The sequence below is a fragment of the Eurytemora carolleeae genome, unplaced genomic scaffold (assembly GCF_000591075.1).
Source record: "Eurytemora carolleeae unplaced genomic scaffold, Eaff_2.0 scaffold142, whole genome shotgun sequence".
Lineage (NCBI taxonomy): Eukaryota > Metazoa > Arthropoda > Copepoda > Calanoida > Temoridae > Eurytemora > Eurytemora carolleeae.
This window is the reverse complement of record NW_019396132.1, coordinates 85,341-108,566: the sequence shown is the minus strand read 5'-3', so window position 1 is coordinate 108,566 and position 23,226 is coordinate 85,341. Positions and strand designations below refer to the sequence as shown.

At 31.3% G+C, this 23,226-nt stretch overlaps 1 protein-coding gene across 1 annotated transcript; it reads left to right on the top strand.

Moving 5' to 3' along the window:
- Positions 1–6: 6 nt before the first annotated feature.
- On the top strand, positions 7–23,026 carry LOC111695879 (protein phosphatase Slingshot homolog 2). Its single transcript, XM_023465344.1, has 25 exons — positions 7–1,640; positions 2,479–2,601; positions 3,450–3,530; positions 3,938–4,006; positions 5,541–5,642; positions 6,228–6,327; positions 7,337–7,450; positions 7,959–8,053; positions 8,473–8,603; positions 8,939–9,012; positions 9,707–9,784; positions 10,299–10,376; positions 11,866–11,974; positions 12,387–12,447; positions 13,550–13,609; positions 14,853–14,998; positions 16,212–16,247; positions 16,462–16,537; positions 16,888–16,994; positions 18,559–18,647; positions 18,878–18,965; positions 20,687–20,815; positions 21,393–21,472; positions 21,898–21,995; positions 22,099–23,026. Exons 2-25 carry the CDS (start codon positions 2,483–2,485, stop codon positions 22,172–22,174), a joined length of 2,196 nt encoding a protein of 731 aa, XP_023321112.1. The 5' UTR covers positions 7–1,640; positions 2,479–2,482; the 3' UTR covers positions 22,175–23,026.
- Positions 23,027–23,226: the final 200 nt, after the last annotated feature.

The following is a 23,226-nucleotide window of genomic DNA, read 5'->3' as shown; positions in this document are numbered from 1 at the left end:
CCCCCCCCCCCCCCTCCCTCCATCTAGTTGCGCCAAAAATGACATCACCATGGAAGCAACACCTCCTGGAATAGTGCGAATAAGAAAATCTTTTATCTTAAAGCTTCTGTTTTATATATTTATAGATTAACACTCCTTTGTATTGTCTATTTAGTTTACGCAGTAATCAGATTTTTTGCGTATTTTTATCTTTCTTTAGTATTCAAACTTCTGCGTATGTAATTTATTTTTTATTCGAGGGGATTTTGTTGAATGTCGGTAACGATTTTTGAAATGTCGAATTTTAAATATTAGGACGGCGTATATTTCTATTTCATATTAAGTAGACATTATTCATCCCTGAAGGATTTTAAACAAACAGAAAATTTGATAAGACAATAAAGTATTGTTAACACACTTGTGCAAGGCAGTGTTTCCTTGATGTTCTGTTCAAATAGATCGGAATTATTTATTTATATTTTACCGTGAATAGCGTGAATTATTTTATAAGCTGAAGGGAGCATTTAATGTTTTTTTAAGCTGGTTTGGAACATTCATGATAAGATGGGAGTTCAAAATTGAAAAATCATCAAATTTTTGGGGTAAATCTTCCAATTTGCCATTTTTAACCTTCTTCAATAAAATCTAACTACCGAAAAGAAAATCCTTATAATGAAAAATTTTGTTCAGCCATAAACATTAAACCTCTCCTTGAATCATGCCTGTTGACACAAACAAAATGGACCCGATCGGTTCATCGGTGTTGCGTTTATGGGATGGATACAGACAAGATGACTTCAAAACTTTTATTAAGATCAAATTAGTTCTTGTGAAGACATTTTGGGAACTCTGTTTTACAGCGCTGGCAGCTTTTTTAATAAACTAAATTTGAAATTAGAATTAAAAATGTAAATTAGTTATATTATATATTATTTGGTAGCTTTACAACGGTTGCGTTTCATGTTTTCTTTTTGAGCTTCAAACTAAATTAATGTAAAATTTTCCAACAGCAGGTTTTTAGGAGTTTCAGCTTTCATAAAATTTAAAGAAATTAACGAGGTGTATAATATTGCATGTTAGGGAAGAAAACATATTTTATCGCCCTGAATTAATTCATTATTTATAATTGTTGTATTAAGAATAAGATCAATGTTATTATAATGTATTTAGATTGTCTTGTAAAATCCAAGAAAATTAAAATTCAGGAAATTTTTATCAGTGTTCCTTAATTTTCTTTTTCTTTTAAAGAATAGAAAAAACTAAAATTGTAGTAGTAGTGTAAAAATCATTTAAATTCGTAATTTCATACCAATGCTGAAATTGTAAAAAGTCCCAAGAGCAAAATATTATTTTATGTTGCTCATAATTTAGAGCAGCTCTTAAAGACCGCTTCCAAAATTCTAAGTTGCTCTGTAAGATTGTATCTTTAGATAATTTTATCTCAGTAAAATTCATAAACCTTGGAATTGAGATGTTAATTACTCTCCAATCTAAAGGTCTAATACACTTTGTTCTTGGGTCTTTTCCTGTATTATTAAATCCTTAAAATAGCCATAACAGTGATAAAACGCCATTTTATCGAGTTTAACTAATAATACTCTATTTTTACAGATTAAATGATGTAAAAAAGAAGAAATCTTCAGTCCGTGGAATTTTAACAGGTTTTTTTATTTTTCTTAAATAATTATTGTGTTAAACACTGGAAACTTCTAAAGAACCGGATTAATGATTTCAAAAAGTTAAAAAAAGTTTTTAAAAAGTTTATTACTCTTTTCTCTTATTGGTCAAATTATCAGAGATTTGACACAACGTAACCGACTTGTTAAATTAACAAACAAAACATATTTTCGGCAGTGCGACAGGCGCTCACCTTTTTTACCGCCGACCGAACTATTTTGATTGTTTACCTTAATTTATAATATTTTGAACAAGTTTTCCTTTTATTGATGTTGTATGACGGTTACAGTGTCGGACAGAGGGGGTTATAATTAAATCTTTGACGTCACCTAACTTCGTAAAAGAATTAATTTGAAAGTTGTTATTTTAACGAAATTAATCTCATCTCATTTGTTATATTTTTTCCTGAATTCTTTTTTCAATTAGGGAAAATCATATGAGGGGTTATAAATAAATTCTTTTTTTCTAAAATCGTGCATCGCAGCGCAATAGCTTCTTTTTTTATACTTTTTATCTTTTTCGTTGAAAAGTTTTTGGGTAAAGAAAGTATTTAACAGAAAATATTAATTTTCCATACAAGTTTTCATCATGGTAAATTGTAAAAAAAATCCTTATAGGGACTGTTAGCGTATAATTGTAAGTGACCCTTTATTCAAAAATGACAATGCCTGATTCCCAACAATATCCTTGAAACCTTTATCTGATCAATAGTATGGAAGATATTTTCGTTTTTCTAGGCATTTTGATTCGGGCATTGTCATTTTTGCGTAGAGATTCACTTGAAATTGCACTTACAGTCCCTCTAAATCCTTGAATGATAAGGAGGATGGGTCGACTCACCACGGATGAGACGGATCTGGAAACAGTGAAGAGTGTTCTAACAGATCCTAAACATAATGTAGTTCTCGTGGTCAGGCTGGAGTCATGCAATGACTTGAAAAAAAGGTAGGACACAATACAATTGGGCAGTGGGGAGGTGGCTTCGTCACTGGCATAGACCTTGCCATTTTGATTCACACTAGACAAGTGTCAATAATCAACTGTTACCTTAATTTCCGTCCGTAGGCGGTTATTTTTACGGGGTCTGCCTTTATTTCAACGGAATGTAGCTGATCTTTTATTTATTTATTTATTTATTTGTTTATTTGTTTCAACGGTTGTACACTGTACACTGTACACTTTACACTTTACACTGTACAGTGAGAACCAGAAAACTCTGGAATAGCAAGACGATTTTCTGACTCAAGTTGTAACTTTGAATAGTCCTATAAACAGAAGATACAGAAATTGATCAGTAAAAGCCGAACCATTTTACTTAATATTTTATTTCATAAGGTACTGGTAAGTGGTAAATCTATATGTTTTGTAACAGCAACAAATAGGCTTCATTAGTGCTTTAACGTAGTATTAATATCCCGTAGTTTTCTGGTTCTTATTGTACACTGTACAGTGTACAGTGTACTGTGTACTGTGTACAGTGTACAGTACAGGGCGGTTGGGATAATGAAAAGGAGAGAACTTTTCTTGACGTTGGGGTCGCCAATTTCTCTACAATTCTTAGATTTTCTTATCTGCATGACATCTTTTTTTGTGTTTGTAATAACTGTAGCTTTTTATGGACATTTTTCTAATACATTATAACAACAATAATAATTTTGCAGATTTTCTGTATTGGATTTCCAATAAAAATACTTGTTTATCGAAATCATTTGAAGCAAAAGTGGTTATTCTGATTAGCCCTATAAACCTTTCCTGCCTGGTCGGATGTCAGTTAATTTTTTTAAAATTTTAAGGCACATGGTGATTGTAAGTGCTCCCAGTTCATCACAATCCAAGCAACTCACTGAAACATATTCGGTTCCTGTCAAAACTAGGTTAGTTTCATCAGACGATGGAAAATTCACTTTCCACCCGGACAATTTTCAAAATGACAATTTACAAAGTCACAATTTACAAAATGGCATTTTCCAACATAAAAATTTCAAAAATCATAATTTCCAAAATTAAAATTTACAAAATGGCATTTTTCTACACGACAATTTTTAAAGTAACATTTTTCAAAATACAATTTTCAAAATAATAATTTCAAAAAACACAATTTAAAAAAAATGACAATTTTCTAAATTACAAGTTTCCGCGTGACAATTTTCTAAAATAATAACAATTACAAATTGAATTTTTCCTTAATGACAGTTCCATAACAAAAATTTCCTAAATGACAACATCAAAAATGACAATCTCCAAAACCACAGCATCTTAAAAAAATTGTCTTTTGCTTTAGCTCCCAATCTCCTTCTAAAGGGCAGGACTTAGAATATTGCCTCATAGGAGTAGACAGTATTTATACAAGGTATTATTGTTATTACTTTGAATATTGATATTATTACTATTATTATCTTATAATCAATTTGTATTTTTGTAAGTAATTTTTCCTGTATTCAATCTTTTGTTGCTTCTGGGGAACGTTCGTTCTTTCACGGGACGAACGGAATTATCAAGAACGATAACATTTGAAACAAAGAACGAACGCATAGAATGCGTTCTTAAAAAAGTGGAACGACCTTTAAATTAACGACTGTGGAACGAACGTCTAAATTGTTGAAAAGAACGGTCTGAAATCGTTCTTTAAGCTGGAACACTTTCTACTAAATCAGGAACTCATTCTAGACCTAAGAAAGGTGGTGCTTCTCATGACACGGGAATTTTTTGTTCCACTAATTAGTTTCCTATACTGTGTTTGTACTTTATCGGCAGCAATTTCGTAAAGAAATGTTTTTACAGGGCAGAAAATTTACAATTTTTAAGTTAAGAAAAATAAGATTTTTACGTTAAAGTGGGTCTAAAATTTGACAAACATTCAACAAAAATGCAGATATAGTTGTATATCATGTGAGTAGATTTTATTAAAAATAAAATATAAAAAAAATGAAACTTTTTTAGCTTATTTGTAATTGTACATGAACCATCCTTTACACCCTGTATTTTAATTTATCTCTACAATAATCCCTTTGACTAACTTAGGGCCAACCACTCATAACAACCTACCCTGGTTAGGCCGGTTCATCTGCATAGTAAATTGTGATTGGTTATTTGTAATATCTCATGCATTGTAGTTTAAAAAAAATATGAAAAAATAAAGAATCATGTCAGGCCCAACTTAGAAATAGATTGCCTTGTTTACAACTCTTGTTTTTGTTTTGAAATAACGTTAGTTCATCACACGTCACAGTAAATTGTAAACAGCCCCTATCACCCTCTCCTTTATACTACTTTAATTGGTTTTCCCATTCTTTGAACCTGCAGACCCGGATGTAGATTTAAATTAGATGTAAATTAATTTTATTGTAATCATGTAAAGAGTTTGTTAGAAAACATGTTTAATTTTTCTATTTAAATCTGTAACAAGATACTAATAATGAAGAAAATAGTTGTGTTTTTTTCAACCGGCCTTACAACTTTCTACCTTCTCAGGTTTTCTAATAGCGATTTAACTTCATGTTTTTAATCCAATTATGGCTTTTAAATTTTATTACACGAAAGAAATAATATTCAAATTAATCTTATAATGGTTTTCTACGGGGTAATTTTAAAAAGTCGATTTTTTTTCTTTGTGCTTAACTGGATTAATAATCCGAAAAATTGAATAGGAAAACCTTAAAATTTCGCACTTGCTGTCTGACATTTGATAATTCCTGAAGCAACAATGGCTACACCCGGGAAAGAATCTGAAATGATCTAAAAATAATATCAAAGCTAACAACAATTATCTATACTTAAGATTCATGATTACACTTAATTGGGATTACTGTTAACAACAGTAACATGAAATTATCCTTTCCTTCCAAATTAACGAAAATACCTGTATAATGATTTTTCATGTTAAGAAATGATGAAGATGGAGAGGAATTGGTTTCCGTTAATATTGGATTTGTTCTCAAGATGCTCTGGGGAACCAAGATCTCTTTAGATGGAGATGGAGGATTCAGGTAGGTCGAGGTCGAGGTCGAGGTCAAGGTAAAATGAGAAGTTAAGACCAGGGTCAAGATGGAAGTCAAGATCGAGGTTGCGGTTAAAGTCAATTGTGAGGTTAAGATTAGGGTAAAGGTCATGTTCAGTGACAATTACAGGGTCAATACCCTAGATCAAGATAAAAGGGTAGATCAGGGTCAAAGTCTAGATTGAGGTCAAGGTCGAGGTAACGATCAAAGTTGATGTCAAGATCAAGATCAGAATGATGAACATTCTGATGATTAAGGTGAAGTATCTGATGATTAAAGTGAAGATCAAGATCGAAGTCCTATCAAGGTCAAGATCTAGGACAGCGTCAAGGCCGAGTTCAGGGTCGGGATCAAGGTCTTGGTTTATGACAAGGTCTAGGTCAATATGTAAATCAAGATCAAGGTCAATATCAAGGTCAAAATCAAGGTCAATATCAAGATCAATTTCAATAAAAAGTTCTATGTCGATCGAAGTAAGCAGTGACAAAAAAGGCACCACGGTTATTTAGATATATTAATGTAATCAAAGTAATTAAATGCATATTTTCGTTTTGATATATTGATGTTATTCAGTGTGAGACAACTTGGGAAGCATTTTATTTTTAAACCAAGATCAGTTCAAGCTCTGTGGACAGTCATTCAAACGTTACATCTTATATCAGGAAAACTTAAGGTATTTTAATATTTTCTTTTTAATTTATTACTATTAATATCTTAATCTGTTTCTATTGGTCTTTTCATCCGTTTCTTTTAATCTTTTCATTCGTTTATAATGATCTTTTTGTCCGTTTCTATTAATCTTTTCCTCCGTTTCTATTGATCTTTTCATCCGTTTTTATTGATATTTTCATCCGTTTCTATTGATCTTTTCATCCGTTTCTATTTGCATATCATCCATTTCTATTGATCTTTTCATCCGTTTCTATTGATATTTTCATCCTTTTCTATTAATCATTTCATCCGTTTCTATTGATCTTTTCCTCCGTTTCTATCAATCTTTTCATCCATTAATATTGATCTTTTCATCCGTTTCTATTGATATTTTCATCCGTTTCTATTTATCATTTCATCCGTTATTATTGATCGTTTCCTCCGTTTCTATTAATCTTTTCATCCGTTTCTATTAATCTTTTCATCCGTTTCTATTGATCTTTTCATCCATTTATATTGATCTTTTCATCCGTTTATATTAATCTTTTCATCCGTTTATATTAATCTTTTCATCCATTTCTTAAGATATTTTCATCCATTTCTCTTGATCTTTTCATCCATTTATCTGATTCCACTCATCTACTCATCCTCATCCTCAACTTTGCAAAAAGGAATTTGACTTATTTATGTCAAATTAATATATAATTTTAGGGAATTAAGAAGAACTAAAAAAGAACAAGATTATTTTTTCATCCCAATATTTATTTAATAAGCATGGCCGCCCGCCTCTCAATTTGAATTGAAAAAAAAATGTTTTCATGACAAATACAGTTGCAAATGATGGTAAAATTACATAATTAATTCGTTTTAATATTTGATATTCCTAAAAATAATAGTGTGTCTTCCCCAAATATCGAACAACATCCCCCTGCACCCCCCCCCCCCCCCATAAAACCCAGATGCGCCTCTGAAATGTATTACAACGATAATATTAAACTTATAAAAATAACAATGATAAAATGATATTTAAGCCGAAGAGGAACTCCTTGTGTGTGGTGGATACAGGCTGGGTGGCTGGATATCAGAAAAATATCAAATCCTCTCAGTCCTGCATCAATGAATGGAATATTATGCCCGACCTTCTGGTAAGCAAGTAGTGACTGAAGTAAAAACTTTCGTTTTGTGAATCTAGGGATCAAGCATTGATCTTCATCTTGATTAATTTAACTCCTCTTCAATATCCCGTGGTGGGCATACTCTGCAGGGATAACTAAAATTTATGGATCAAGCATTCATTCTAAATTTATAGTGCCCACATTGGATATCGAGCTCAAGTGTTTAATATTAACGATATTTCACCTAAAATTCCCATCCTCCGGTTACAGTTTTATTAGATAAAAACATAATTTCAATGTTCTACATGTTTTGGAATTCTTTTAAGATTAATGATAAGAAAAATTTCCTTTTGAAATTTTTAAATTCAAGTTTTCTTTAGTCAGGTAAAATGAAGAAAAGGTGTTACTGGATGATGGTCGCTAAATCCGTGATTGTATCTCTTCCTTATACAGAGATTGGACTGAAAATTACCTAAATTTAAAATCTCATGCTCATTCAATTGAGATTTAATGTTTAATCATTTTCATCGTGCTTTAGGTGCGGCGAGCTCCTTCTCCAGACCAATTGTCCAGATTGACGAGCAATGAAATTGATCAAGAAACTAAAAAGACACTGATCAAATCAACTTTAAGGCACAGCTTTAAACTATTCTCAAGTCAAACTGGTTTAGCGAGGATATTATAAGATGTAAGCAGTAGGAACTGTGTTTAGATATTGCTTCTTTGATTGTTTGGAATTTTGAAAAAAAAAAAGTTAGTTAATTTCGTTTTTTAAATTATACGAGGGCAAATATAATTGTGTAAAATTATATTGACCCCAAAAAAAGAAAATTTAGTTAAATTATGATCTTGATTTTTAAATATGTTCATTTATTCAAAAATATATTGACCCCCAAAAAAACTATTTTAACAAAAAAACGACGCTCAAATTAAAATTTGCTACTTTAAATCTTAATGAAAGTCATTAAATCAATACATGGGGACAGTAAAACAATATGGTGACTGTACAAAAAATATGGCGGTCTTAAATACAAATTTAAATCTGAATTAAGAGAAATCATGAAGACCGTAAATCTGGACGAAATTACGTCTAAATGTATCCGGATACGTTTAGAGGAGGAACTAAATCAAAAACTGGATTCACTAAAAGCTTTTATCGACGAAGAAATTCTTCTAATTCTAGGTAACCTATATTTTTCCCCCTTTTCCTTTCATTTTCCCCTCCCTTTTTCAACTTTTTTCTTTCCCCTTTCCCTTTCTTCTTTCCTTCCCTTGTTCTCCTCTTGGTCTTTGATTTCTTCCCCCCCTCGAGGGGGAGAAAAGAATTTTAAAACCCCTGTTTTTTTATTCCCTATCCGGATCTGTAATCTTTGAAATCTAAAATATAATATACTTCTAAGGGTATAGTTTCTACCTTAAGAGCTACCAGGCANGGGTGGGGGGTTCAGTGTCTGTCCCCAGTCCCACTTTTATGTGTCCCTGTAATACTGAGCTTTGTTCTAATAAATCTTTATTTAGGTCAAATGGACCCGGCGTCTAAAGTTTTTGATTTCTTGTATCTTGGATCTGAATGGAACGCATCAAATCTAGAGGTGAGAGCTTTTTATAGAAGTTCTTTAATCTGAAATGAAAGCAAAGTTTAATTCATTTTTGATGTTTGCAATGTGCAGATCTTAACATGACATGCTGATTGGTTGAATTTTAAACTTCTTTCTTGGATATCGATAACCTAATCTTGGGTTTGGTAAAACCAGGAGATCAAGCATTGATCTCTATATCCATCATTCTAACGTTTTCAGCTCTGATTAATTAACCGATAGGGATTAGGGATATCCCATTCTAAAGTTTTCAGCACTGTAGACTTAATTTTCATGAGCCCTGGCCTCCATTTATAGAGTGACATGTCCTTTTTTACAGTCCAGTGGTGTCCTTACACATTTTTTATGGTGAAGAATGAATGAGTTATCCAATATCCATGTATTTTCTGGTTTCTATATCAAAGTGACTTGCGGATATATGGTACAGAAGCCATGGAGGAAACGGTCAGGATTGAACACATTTTTCAAGCTAGAAAAAATACTATATTTTCTACTATATTGATCAGGTTTACTAGGTACCATTGTGAATATGAGAGATCAGTTTATCACATCTAAGAAAGATAATCAGATGAACTTATTAAAAGTTTTCGGCTCTGTTGATTTAGAGTTTTCACTTTGAAACTGAAGTGTGAAATTAGGGCGTCCATAAAAGTTTAAATGACTGGATTTATCTCTCTTTTTATTTTAGGAGCTGAATTCTAACGGAGTGACCCATATTCTCAATGTAACACGGGAAATTGACAACTTTTTTCCCTCCGTATTTCAGGCAATAACCTATTTTATCAGAGATATGTCTTTTATGAAAAAGGTGTGTTTGGGGGGAAAACTCTATGACGTAAAATCGCATTGCTATTGATTTGAAATAATCCCTTAGTCTTACTTTTGATTATAAACACAATCAAATCAGTTCTGCATTTATTAAATAATTTTGGTCAGTATCTGGTATTAACTGGTTAATTGTTCAGTATCTGGTATTAACTATTTTATTGTTCAGTATCTGGTATTAATTGGTTTATTGTTCAGTATCTGGTATTAATTGGTTTATATTTCAGTACCCGGTATTAACTGGTTAATTAGGTAGTATCTGGTATTTATTGGTTTATTGTTTAGTATCTGGTATTAACTGGTTTATTGTTCAGTATCTGGTATTAATTGGTTTATTGTTCAGTATCTGGTATTAATTGGTTTATATTTCAGTACCTGGTATTAACTGGTTAATTAGAGGTATATGTCTNCTGGTTTTTTGTTCAGTATCTGGTATTAACTGGTTTATTGTTTAGTATATGAATATCCGAGAGTATGATGTAGAGGAGACAAATCTACTCAAATACTGGGATAAAACCTTCTTCTTTATAAAGGTCAGAAGTCTTCAAAACTTTTTTTGTGGGTAAAAATCATACAGTGAGACCCATAAAGTATAGGATGACGATTAGACCCAGCAATTGTGTAGAGTACACAGTTCCATTTAAAGCAACTGGTAAAACTATTTGCGTAATTACAGCATTTAAAACACATGAGACTTCTTAAAATATTGTGATTTCTATTCTACTGATTTTTCAGTCTCACTTTATGTTCAAGATAATATAGACAATTTGATAAGTTAAAAAATAAAAATCTAAAATGCTATCTCAGATTTTAATTCTCATCTATTTCCTCTTTAACTAGATTTTATTGCTAAATTTGATTCTGGAACATAACCAAAATATTAATCTAATTGAACATGACTTAAAGGGACAGTAAAGGAAAAATGAAAGGGGGTATAGGCTGAAAGCTAATCACTTTAGCTCTTGATCGCGACCCATGAAAGTTTTATCTGATGTTCCTATCTCGAGAAATTGATATAAAACTGTGTTAAAATCATACGAAAGTTCATATATGTAAAATTTAGAAAATCTTAAACTTAAATCACGTGACCAGAACTATCACCAATGGCAGAGCAGTATACTGATCACGTGTCTCCGTCTGTATCACGTGACCACTTTACTGCACTGCCATTGGTGGAATTTTTGGTCAAGCAATACGGACGTATTTATAATATTATGAATTAAATCTATAAAAAATAGAAAGAACAAATATAAAATTAGAATTGGAGTAAACCTAAGTTACAATTAGCTTTCTCGGGGATATTATCGTTTTCAGATTGGTTGCTTATTTGCTGAATTTGATCTATTTAAACCCACTACTTTTATACAAAATTGTATATATATTAATTTTCGTATAAATTTGACACAGTTGTAAATCAATTTCTCGAGATAGGAAAATCAGATATAACTTTCATGGGTCGCGATCGAGAGCTAAAGTGATTAGCTTTCAGTCTATAGCCCCTTTCATTTTTCCTTTACTGTCCCTTTAAATTTGACCTGAAAAAGGTATAAATATGCGTTAATATGGTATTCATTACTAACATTCTATGAAAAGAACGTTACAGAACCTACATTTATTTTTATTTAATATCTTTTATTTATTTATTTTATTTATTTTCATTCATTTTCATTTATTTTCATTCATTTTCATTTATTTTCATTTATTTTCATTAATTTTCATTACATTAATTTTCACTAATTTTCATTAATTTTCATTAATTTTCATTAATTTTCATTTATTTTCATTTATTTTCATTTAATTTCATTTATTTTCATTTATTTTCATTTATTTTCATTTATTTTCATTTATTTTCAATTATTTTCATTTATTTTCATTTATTTTCATTTATTTTCATTTATTTTCATTAATTTTCATTAATTTTCATTAATTTTCATTTATTTTCATTTATTTTCATTTATATCTTTTAAGATCGAGGAACTAAAAGCTTTAATTTCAGATTTTATTGTTTATTTGAATATTTAGGACTGTATGTTGCAAGGAGGGAAGGTGTTAGTCCACTGTAAGATGGGTATAAGTAGATCTGCCAGTACTGTTGCTGCCTTCGCCATGAAGTATTTTGATTGGACTATGGGTAGGCTCTCATATACAGTATACTGTACTGTACACAATACACATGCATAGTGCGTACTTTGTATAATGTAATATCATACACCATGTATATTGGACACTTTAATACTATATACCAAACATTTTAAACTGTTTACTGTATACACTATAATATGGTACATTTAATATGGTAGTGTACTGTGCTTTTCATAAGTTATGTACTAATTATTAAAACTATTCAGTACATCAAATACCATTTTCATATACCATGAACACCATTTCTGAGAAACAATGAACTCGTCGTTCTCCATCGGAAATTAAACAAATATCGGACATATATATTTTGACATTTTTGTGGATATCAACGCGTTATAAGTAAAAACCCGGTAACTTGATTTGAGAGACATCTAGCGTTGATAAAATTATTATATTTGCAGTTGAGACTCTGGAGCACCTAGTGCGAGTACGGAGCATTGTTGATCCTAATAAAGGGTTTAGGGAAGAAATATTCACGATGCCTTTAGACAACTTATTGTTTTTCCAAATTATGTAAGATATCCATTTATAAATTTTGTAATAACGTAATGAATATACAAATCTTAAATTATCAAAGGAAAGGATGAGAAGAACGAATGTTTAAATGTTCGTACGTTCAAACTATCACTTGTGAAAACGAACTAAAGTTTAAATCATTAAATTATGAAAGGAAAGGATGAGAAGAACGAATGTTTAAATGTTCGTACGTTCAAACTATCACTTGTGAAAACGAACTAAAGTTTAAATCATTAAATTATGAAAGGAAAGGATGAGAAGAACGAATGTTTAAATGATCGTACGTTCAAACTATCACTTGTGAAAACGAACTAGAGTTTAAATCATTAAATTATAAAGCAAACAAATATTCGAATGATTTTATGTTTGAATCAATACGAACTGTATAAATTGATGAAACAATCCATTGATGAGATGATTGATTTTGAATGATCAAATAATAAAATGATCAAATAGGAGTGGTCGGCGATTAAACCAATGCAATGAAGACGACTTATTATCATTAATGCTTTAACCCCAATAAGATTTTTTCGAATTTAAAGTTTACACAAATAGAGACTGTTCAGTGTTAATTTACAATTCCTTATTGTTAAAGTGTTTCTGATGTTTGAGAGCTTTTGGTAGAAATCGTAATTAAAATATAAATTAAAATATAATATATTTGACGATGACTGTAATACTATGATTAAACAATCAAATAATAAAATTCTTAAATAATGAATGAAATGATTTAAAATAAATTGATTAATGAATGAAACGATCAAATAGTAATATGATTAAATAATAATACGATTTAACAATGAAATAATTAAATAATAGAATAGCAAAATGATTGAATAAAAAAATGATAAAATAGCAAAATGATTATATAATAAAATTTTTAACAATAAAATAATCAAATGATCAAAGGAAAAGGGTTCAATAATAAAAGTTTTAACAATAAATAATAAAATGATCAAAGGAAAATGATTTAATAAAAAATGTAGCAAATACATCTGACTGGTTAAACACAAATTATATACAAGTCCATAAATATTTCTGGGTCTAGACAACAGCTTCAAGTTTATGAAGGTATCCTGGAGGCATCTAAGAAGAGAATTACATTCAGGTAAAATATGGGGAAAATTACAGAGTGTTCCAAAAATATGAGCATTTTTGAATGAAAATTTGTAACCTTAAAACTGATGTAGATATAAAGAATTTTATGCAGATCTAATCTTAAAAACACAAAGCTTTTAAGGCTTTTTATTATACACCCTATGATGTTATTGTGTTATGTCATCTAACATTTTCATATTTATTAGGAACCCCCTATTCATTCATTTCATTGTTTTTTCAAAATTTTCAGATTTAACTTCATTTACAAGATAATAATACAAAAAACAAAACAAAAACATTTTGTTAATCTTTTTTGGTTTATAATTTTTCATATTAAATGGAATACCATTGTAGTAAATGATTTTTCTTTTTGACGAAAAGAATTTTTTGACATAGTCGCTACAATTTTGGTGTGTGGGTGGAGGATGTCCCTAAAAGCATGATTTGATTTGATTTGACTGCAGTAAATGGTTTTAATAGATTAAAGTAGTCGTTTGAATTTGAAAATATCCAAAGATTTGAGGTGTACTTACAAATATATATCATTTAATTTTATGAAGGTTAAGCATAACAAGTTTTCCAAATAAAGATTATCACACAAAAAATTTTTTTTTCTAGGACAGGTGCATTTTCAATGCAATCCTTAAGTTTAGACGATTGATTAAAGTTTATCATCTTAAGAAAAGCCACGCTTCATTTAAAATGCTTTAAATAAAAAAGTTCAGATTTAATATAATTTTACAGTTAGATTTATTTTGATGAAAAATTTCAGAATTAAAATGAGAAGAATGGATAAATATACAGTGTTGCTGAGATATTATAAATGAGGATTAAATATCCTAAATATTCTTCAATTATTCTCCGATATTATCTATATGATTACGATTTTGATTAACGTGTGCTTTTCAGTCTCATTTCAAAATCATATTAAGAACTCTAAAATAATAATATTTTTCGGAGATTTTCAAAATTTTACAAAAATCTAAAACAAAATAGATTTGAGAAACTTTTGAAACTTTTTGCATCCTTAAATGTTCCTTGGAGTCACACCAAATGTTTGGCCCAATTTAACTGTTTTTACGTTTATTGGATACAGGGTGAAGCGACATGGAAGGGAATTCATACAACTTCTCTCTTGTTGCTTATTTTAAAGTAGTGTAAAAATGACATTTAACTTGTAAAATGGAATATCACTTGAAATTACACTGACAGTCCCAAAGAAGAAACAGATAAAGAAGTTCCCATATTCTTAGAAAGCAGCGGTCCAAGTCTGAAAGCCACGTGCCCGGGGAGGGGCGTGACCAGACCCGGGAGAGGAGGCGTGTCCTGGTAAAAAAGAAAATCAGTTTGCAACCTCTACAGACATTTATTTTACGAGTTCCATCAGAAAATAGTTTAGGAAAGTTGAATAATAATGTTTTTTACAGAATTAGTTGCTTAAGTGATTTTGCACATGTTTAGCGTAATATAGGAGGTAACAAATACTGAAAAAGGGTTTGAATTAATATTTTAAGTTTATTTATACCACTGTGATCAATAAGTTTTGCTAAAATTTTCTTATGGGTACTTATAGAAGTCTTAGCTCTAAAAAAAAATTTAAGTTTACTATCTGTATCGTTTACATTTTTGGCCAGGTTTTCGCCAGCAGATTGTTCTTGTGATGTAAGGGGTGTTCTTCTGAAGGTGAACAAGCTTCGTTGTCACAGCATAGGAATATCTATAATATTCACCAGAGAAAGGGGACACTTTGGAGGCTCGGTTACCAAAAAATGTTTTTATTAGTCAATGCAAAAACCAAGCAGAACACATAAACATAATCCAGAACGCATTTAAAACAATTTTATGAACATAAATGGTAGCTTAATGGTGTTAAGAAGGGAAAAATGAATATTGAAACAATTATGACATGTTTGCGGGAAAAGACCATTAAGACCCCAAAAGTGATAAAAATATTGCAAATTGCTCAAACCACATTAGCATGGGTTCAGGAAGTATGTTTGCCAGACAGCTTGATATATGATTTACATTGTAAACAAAGTTGTAAAGCAAGATTAAAAATTGATCTGGTTTAAATTTTTTATAGGATTAAAGGGTCTACATTGATAATGAATCTTAAATGTAAATAAAAATCATAAAAATCCTCAAAAGTTCTTCAAACATTCAATAATCAATCTCTTTTTTTATCGCCCTTAAAGGGTCTAAAAGCAGACTCTGGTGGACAAAGCTTGAGACCATTCTGAAAATTTTCTTGTCGTAACGAAGGAAGCTGAATACTTTCTGGAGAACGCTCCATATATTACAACAAAGATCTGATCAACATCAACTGATCTGAAAAATATGAAAACTGAGTTTAAGTTTCATAAAGTTGGCCCAAAATGAATGAAAGGGATCTAAAAATGGTTGCATGGCTCAAACTTGGTCGTGTTGCTGGGATCATAACGCTCATCGTTAAAAGAAAAAATCATTAGAAAGAGTTACAGCAAATGACAAAATTTAAATCATACAATCGGGAATGGAACCCCCAGGCTGTTTAGTGTGTAATGGAGCTTAAAGCTTCCTCTGAAATTTGATTTGCTTTAACATTAGTTTTATTATTATTTAAACTTATCCAGACAATACCTGTGATAAAGAAGATTTAATAAACCAAGGTAAATGTTAAAAATCTAATCATTTCAAAATTGTAAGTTTAGATTTCGGTTCATATTTGCCATTTCTTAAGATTTGACAACAAAAAAATTTGAAGTCTCACAGATTTCTCCTCAAATTTAGAGGGTTTTTATATTAAGTTGATTACCATCCAGTTTATAAGAATTTATAAACTAAATTTTAAATTTAAAAGTGCGAATTAAAATGACTGTTTAGAGACCAAGGATCGGCCTAAATCCTGGAGTCCCTCAGGGTCCTTTCTTTCCTCCTCAGATGATTCATCAGAGCTAAGGTACACAGGATATACTGCACAACACAGTCCTTTGCAAAAAAAATTGCTGGGGTTTGGTTTTCTTTAATGAAGTTTAAAATAATTCTTATTCAATTTTTTTGTTATTAAGTTGATACAATTTCTTATTGCTAAATTGGGGGAAAGTCTACTTTTTAGAATATTCTGGAAAATGAAAAGTTGTGATCTTAGTTATTGAAAATCATTGCAAATAGGATCACTTAATCTGCGAAGGGACAATATGAGTTTGACCAACTGTAAGCTTTAAGCCATTTCTTTCTATAAAATGTTCCTGTTTGATAAAACAAATGAAAAGTAATTTCTTTTGTAAAATTATTCCATGTTTTGTCTAGTTCTAGTGGAGCAACGGTAGTTGAGAAGTCACCTATTATCTGTCACTGCTATACACAGCTCTCACAACATTTCAAGGAGAACAATGCTTTTCCATCATATATCAGAGGTCAGTGATCAAGGGTATATCAGAGGTCAGTGGTCAAGGGTATATCATATGTCAGTGTTCAAGAGTATATTATAGGTCAGTGGTCAAGAGTATATCAGAGGTCAGTGGTCAAGGGTATATCAGAGGTCAGTGGTCAAATGTAAATGAGAGATCAGTGATCTAGGGTTTATCAGAAGTCAGTTGTCAAGATTATATCAGAGGTCAGTGTTCTAGAGTATATCAGAGGTAATTGGTCAAGAGTATGTCAGGAGTCCGTGTTTAAGAGTATATCAGAGGTCAGTGTTCAAGAGTATATCAGAGGTCAGTGGTCAACAATATATCAGAGGTCAGTGGTCAAGAGTATATCAGAGGTCAGTTGTCAAGAGTATATCAGAGATCAGTGTTCAAGAGTACATCAGAGGTCAGTGCTCAAGGGTATATAAGAGGTCAGTGCCCAAGGGTATATCAGAGGTCAGTGGTCAAATGTAGATCAGAGGTCAGTGGTCAAGAGTATATCAGAGGTTAGTGGTCAAGGGTATATTATATATCAGTGGTCAAGAGTATATCAGAGGTCAGTTGTCAAGAGTATATCAGAGGTCAGTGGTCAAGAGTATATCAGAGGTTAGTGGTCAAGGGTATATTAGATATCAGTGGTCACCCACCCCCCCTCCTCCTCCTCTTTCTCCTCCTATTCCTTTTCTTCTCTCAGACTATTGTTGGTAAAACTTTATAATAGAAATATATCTCTTCAGAGAAATCTAAATTTAGATTTTGATTATTTTTAATTTGTTTTTTGTTAAGTTCATGAATATCATGAATATCGTGTATGATCTTATTAAAGTTTCTGAAACGAATCTCAACAGAAAATACAAGTTAAATATGATTATTTACTGTAACGAGTTTAATGTTTGAAGCTTTTATTTTGATATTCGCCTGAGCTGTTATGCTAATTTTTATAGCGAATAAAAACATGAAAATTAAAAATGGATAATTTAAAGAGTTGTCCATTCTTGAAATGAGTTTGAAAATAAAATAAAAATACTTGAATCCACAAAAATCTATATTTATCCTGATGAATCTAAGGTTTCTGGATCTATATTTTAGTTTCATAATGGTGTACGTGTATTTTACTACATTAAAGGAGGTCATAGAAGTTTAAGAATAAATATTTAGATAGTTTTATTTTTCATGTTTATATAACACTTGCTGAAGACCCCGGCGTGGCCCGTGGAATTTCTAATAGACTTGGAAAAAATGACGAATTTGTCACCCACACGGGGTACCCATGGGCTCCCTAAAAAAATAAGCAAATTTGGTCCAGCCGGTTGGCCAGCTATGATAGCTAACATATAAATATATGAATATATATGATCGAGCAAATAGCTTTATTATATAGATAAATCCTTAAAATGTTCTACTTTAGTTATTTATTTGATTTATTTTATTGATTGGTTGATTGATTGTTTGTTTGATTTGTTGATTGATTGATTATTTGATTGATTGATTATTTGATTGATTGATTAGTTGATTATTGATTGCTTTATTGATTAGTTGATGAGTTAATTGATTGATTTATTGATTAAAGGATACTCCCGTGCCCTCTCAATTACCCAACTAGAGGCGGAGAAAGAGATGAACCAGGACACCGCCTTGGTAGAAGCTACTAATCTTCAGGTGCACTCTAGAAGTTGTTAGTTAAAAATACTAACAATCGACCGCTATTGTTATTAAATGTAAAGTAAACAATAAATATGTTAACCTTTATTTTCCTTTCATTTTCCCTTTTTTTTATAAATCGACTTTCAGGTATTGTCTTTCAATAATCAAAATAAGAATGAACTAGGAATTTTAACTTATGATTGAAAAGGAAAAAAACAAATTTAACATTACAATTTCTTGTCAAGGTTGAACTGTCTGAGTTCGAGTCTAGCTCCTGTCCTGCTCGGTCACACATCAACCAGTGTACCTGCCACGTAGAACTAGAATTAAAAGGTATTCAGTGTACCTGTCATGTAGAACTAGAATTAAAAGGTATTCAGTGTACCTGCTACGTAGAACGAGAATTAAAAGGTATTCAGTTTACCTGCTACGTAGAACTAGAATTAAAAGGTATTCAGTGTATATGCCACGTAGAAACTGGATTAAAAGGTATTCAGTACACCTGCTACGTAGAAAATGAATTAAAAGGTATTTAGTGTACCTGCTACGTAAAACAAGAATTAAAAGGCATTCAGTACACATGCTACTTAGATATTGAATTAAAAGGTAATCAGTGTACCTGCTACGTAGAACAAGAATTAAAAGGTATTCAGTACACCTGCTACGTAGAACAAGAATTAATAGGTATTCAGTTTACCTGCCACGTAGAACTGGAATTAAAAGGTATTCAGTCCACCTGCTACGTAGAACTAGAATTAAAAGGTATTCAGTGTACCTGCTACGTAGAACAAGAATTAAAAGGTATTCAGTCCACCTGCTACGTAGAACTAGAATTAAAAGGTATTCAGTGTACCTGCTACGTAGAACAAGAATTAAAAGGTATTCAGTATACCTCCTGCGTAGAACAAGAATTGAAAGATATTCAGTGTGTACCTACCACGTAGAACTAAATTAAAAGGTATTCAGTGTACCTGCCACCTAGAACTAGAATTGAAAGGTTTTCAGTACACCTGCTTCCAGTGTTTCGGATCCGTATCATTTTGATGCGGATCCGGATCCGCGGATCCGAATCCGTGATGATGGATCCGGATCCTGACTCTGATACGGATCCGGATCCGGATCCGAGGAAACTTTTGATTCTGTGAATCGGATTTTCCCTATTAAATGTTATGCAAGGTTATAATTTATAAACTATAGTAATTATATATTCCGAAATGTAACAAAAAAAATATAGACTTTTTGGAGTAATCCTTTGGACAGGCCGATCAATCACTTCTTGAAGAGATAGTCGCTGTTAGCCTTGAGCAGGAGAAGGGCGTCCAAATTTTCGTCATGTAAATAATACATTTACGAACCATTTTGATTTATTTATTCCATGGTTTTGGTTAATTTTTGGCGCTACCCGGATCCATATCAACGTTTCCTGATACGGATCCGGATCCGACCAAATGATACGGATCCGACCGGATCCGGATCCGAAACGCTGCCTGCTACGTAGAAAAAGAATTAAAAGGTTTTCAGTACACCTGCTACGTAGAAAAAAAGAATTAAAAGGTATTTAGTGTACCTGCTACGTAAAACAAGAATTAAAAGGTATTCAGTGTACCCTGCTACGTAGAACTAGAATTAAAAGGTATTCAGTGTACCTGCCACCTAGAACTAGAATTAAAAGTTATTCAGTACACTTGCTACGTAGAACCAAAATTAAAAGTTATTCAGTGTACCTGCTACATATAACTAGAATTAAAGGGTATTCAGTACACCTGCTACGTAGAACAAGAATGAAAGGTATTTAGTGTACCCTGCTACGTAGAACTAGAATTAAAAGGTATTCAGTTTACCTGCTACGTAGAACTAGAATTAAAAGGTATTCAGTGTACCTGCTACGTAGAACTAGAATTAAAAGGTATTCAGTGTACCTGCCACGTAGAACTAGAATTAAAGGAAACTCAGTGTACCTGCACGTAGAACAAGAAATAACAGGTAACCACGTAGGCCTTTTTTCCCCCCGTCCCCCTTTATATTTTTATTCATTATAAAATATAAATGTTTAGTGTCGGAGAAACCCGTGGATATGGATGAATGTATAAGAAATGAGGAAACTGATTTAATTCTTAAAAATCTTGGAAACTTCCCAATTCATATTCGTCAAACACAGCATTGGAACAACATTGTTTTCAGAGGTAAGTTTGTTAAGCTTTTTTTAAAGCTTTTTTACCGTTTGAGATATATGATTTTTCCCTTTTGTTCAATTATAAGAAAATTTTGTTCTCCTTATATCGGTCTGAAATTTCATCAAATTCTTAATAATTCCAATTTTCCAATTTTTAACTGAGAAGAAGATAAAACATTTTAGTTAATATTTTCCTTCTAAATTCCAAGAAACGATGCAGGGTATTTTATTATAATTTTTTCTATTTGAACGAGGAAAACTTACGTGTTTTATATTTTCTGTAGTTGAGCATATCGTGTTATCCCATCATAAAAACATTCGGGATTTTTGGCTTTCAGGAGATCCCATAAAAATATATGAAAAGTTTTATTATATTTCAATTGTAACCCTTAAAAAATCAGAAAAAAATTGCAGAGAAAAGAGAAATAAATTATAATATTCTGTTTGTTTATTAGACGGGAAAAGAGAAATAAATTATAATATTCTGTTTGTTTATTAGACGGGAAAAGAGAAATAAATTATAATATTCTGTTTGTTTACTAGACGGGAAAAGAGAAATAAATTATAATATTCTGTTTGTTTACTAGACGGGAAAAGTGTTTACAGTTCTGACGGAGTGTATGAGACTGAAAATGAAATATTTAAAGAAAACACGAATATTGGTTTGGTAAGAATTTTTTTACGAATTTTTATTGGTTTGCATTAAACATTTTAGTTTAACTGAAGAAGGCGGAATTAATGACAATCTATATGTATACTTTGCATAAATTTCTGTCTGTCTTTTTGTTTGTATGAATCCAATAAACGTCGAAACGGCTGAACCGATCGGGCCCAAATTTTGTTTGGGGCCTCACATGACCCTGGGAAGGTTCATGGATGATCAAAATTTCAAATCCGATTTTCATTCAATTTTTAAATCGACAAAAAAAAATATAAAATCCGTGAACTTTTTTGTTATTGTTTTACAACGTATTAGAAAGAGAAATTATAAAAGCATGGACAAATTTGTCTATTAATTCTTAATATGCTTATACTTCTTGTTAAAAGATTGAATTCTAAAACGTCAAAGCGACAAATTAAAACGCTTTCTAGGATACATCAGGAGCTGAGGAATTGTCTGTGAAAACTCTGGCTGACATGTTTGATTTCAAGCTGGGAGAAGAACCCGCTAAACCTCCACTAACCTCCAGGTAAACATTGCAAACACATACATTGGCGGCCATCTTGAATTTCTGAGATTTACTTTTTAGGAAATCATTGATGATGTTGAATTGATTTCATTTTTATTTTAAGGCACAATAAACTTGTTGAGTCTAAAATAGAGAAGATTGCTAAGAAATTAACAGTATCAGACCACTCAGAATGTTGACAGCAGACAGCTGGGGGAACTTTCAACCCAGCTGTTAAACCATCCACAGCTGTCATGTCGTCCACAGCTGTCAGATCATCCACCCCAGCTGTCCTTCCAACAGTAGCTTGGAGTAGAGCATTCAGCAAAAACATAAAGAAACCCTTATCAACTTTGAAAGTTATTAAGACCACAAATAAGCCAGGATCAAGATCAAAATGATAACTTGAATTTCCTAAAATTATGTACTGCTTGTTCGTACAGGTTGTACAATGTACAGCGACAAATGAAAGGAACCTATCAAGAATACTAAAATGAATTTAAGAGTTTAACCAAAGGACATACATTATCGAGCCATGATTTTTAATATTGCAGAATCTTACACGTTTTGTGAAAAATGTATGTTACTTCGATAAATCTATTTACACATGCTTTGTCGACGAGTTATTTTACTTTTTCTTGTGTTCTCTCGACCCATTTCTTCTGCAAAACATCAATTGCTTCAAGTTTGGTTAAAGGTACTGTCTTTGTCCCTCAATAAAAAAATAAGAAAAGTACCCTGTCCGATTAACAACGGAACCTTAAATCAGATGAATGATGTGAAATGTATTCATGGGTGCAAAAGTATTTAATTATAATATTTTCCCCATTTTGTCGCGGTAGAAATGCGCAGATCACTTTTGTAGAGAAACTTCAAATGAAAATGGTCAGTTTTTAAAAGAGAAACACAAATATCTAATTCATACTTGATTAAAGGATTTAAGGGTACCGTTGTGAGTCGAGACATTCCAGTTAATTAATAAAAGGTGACGTGAATTTTCGTCTACAGTAATTGTAAATAATTTCACTAACAAATTGGTAACTTAAAAAAAAGATAAAAAGATTCCAAGTTTAAGTCCCTTATTTCAGCCACCCCTCCACAAAATAAAAAAAAAAATTTCGAGCATCTTCTAAGTAATGAGATACCAAGTTGGCAAACATTATCAAATATTAATCTAAAATTTTTTAGCCACTAAACCATTCTCATTAAAGAATTAGATTGTTTGTTTTTTTAATAAAATATTTTTTTAAGA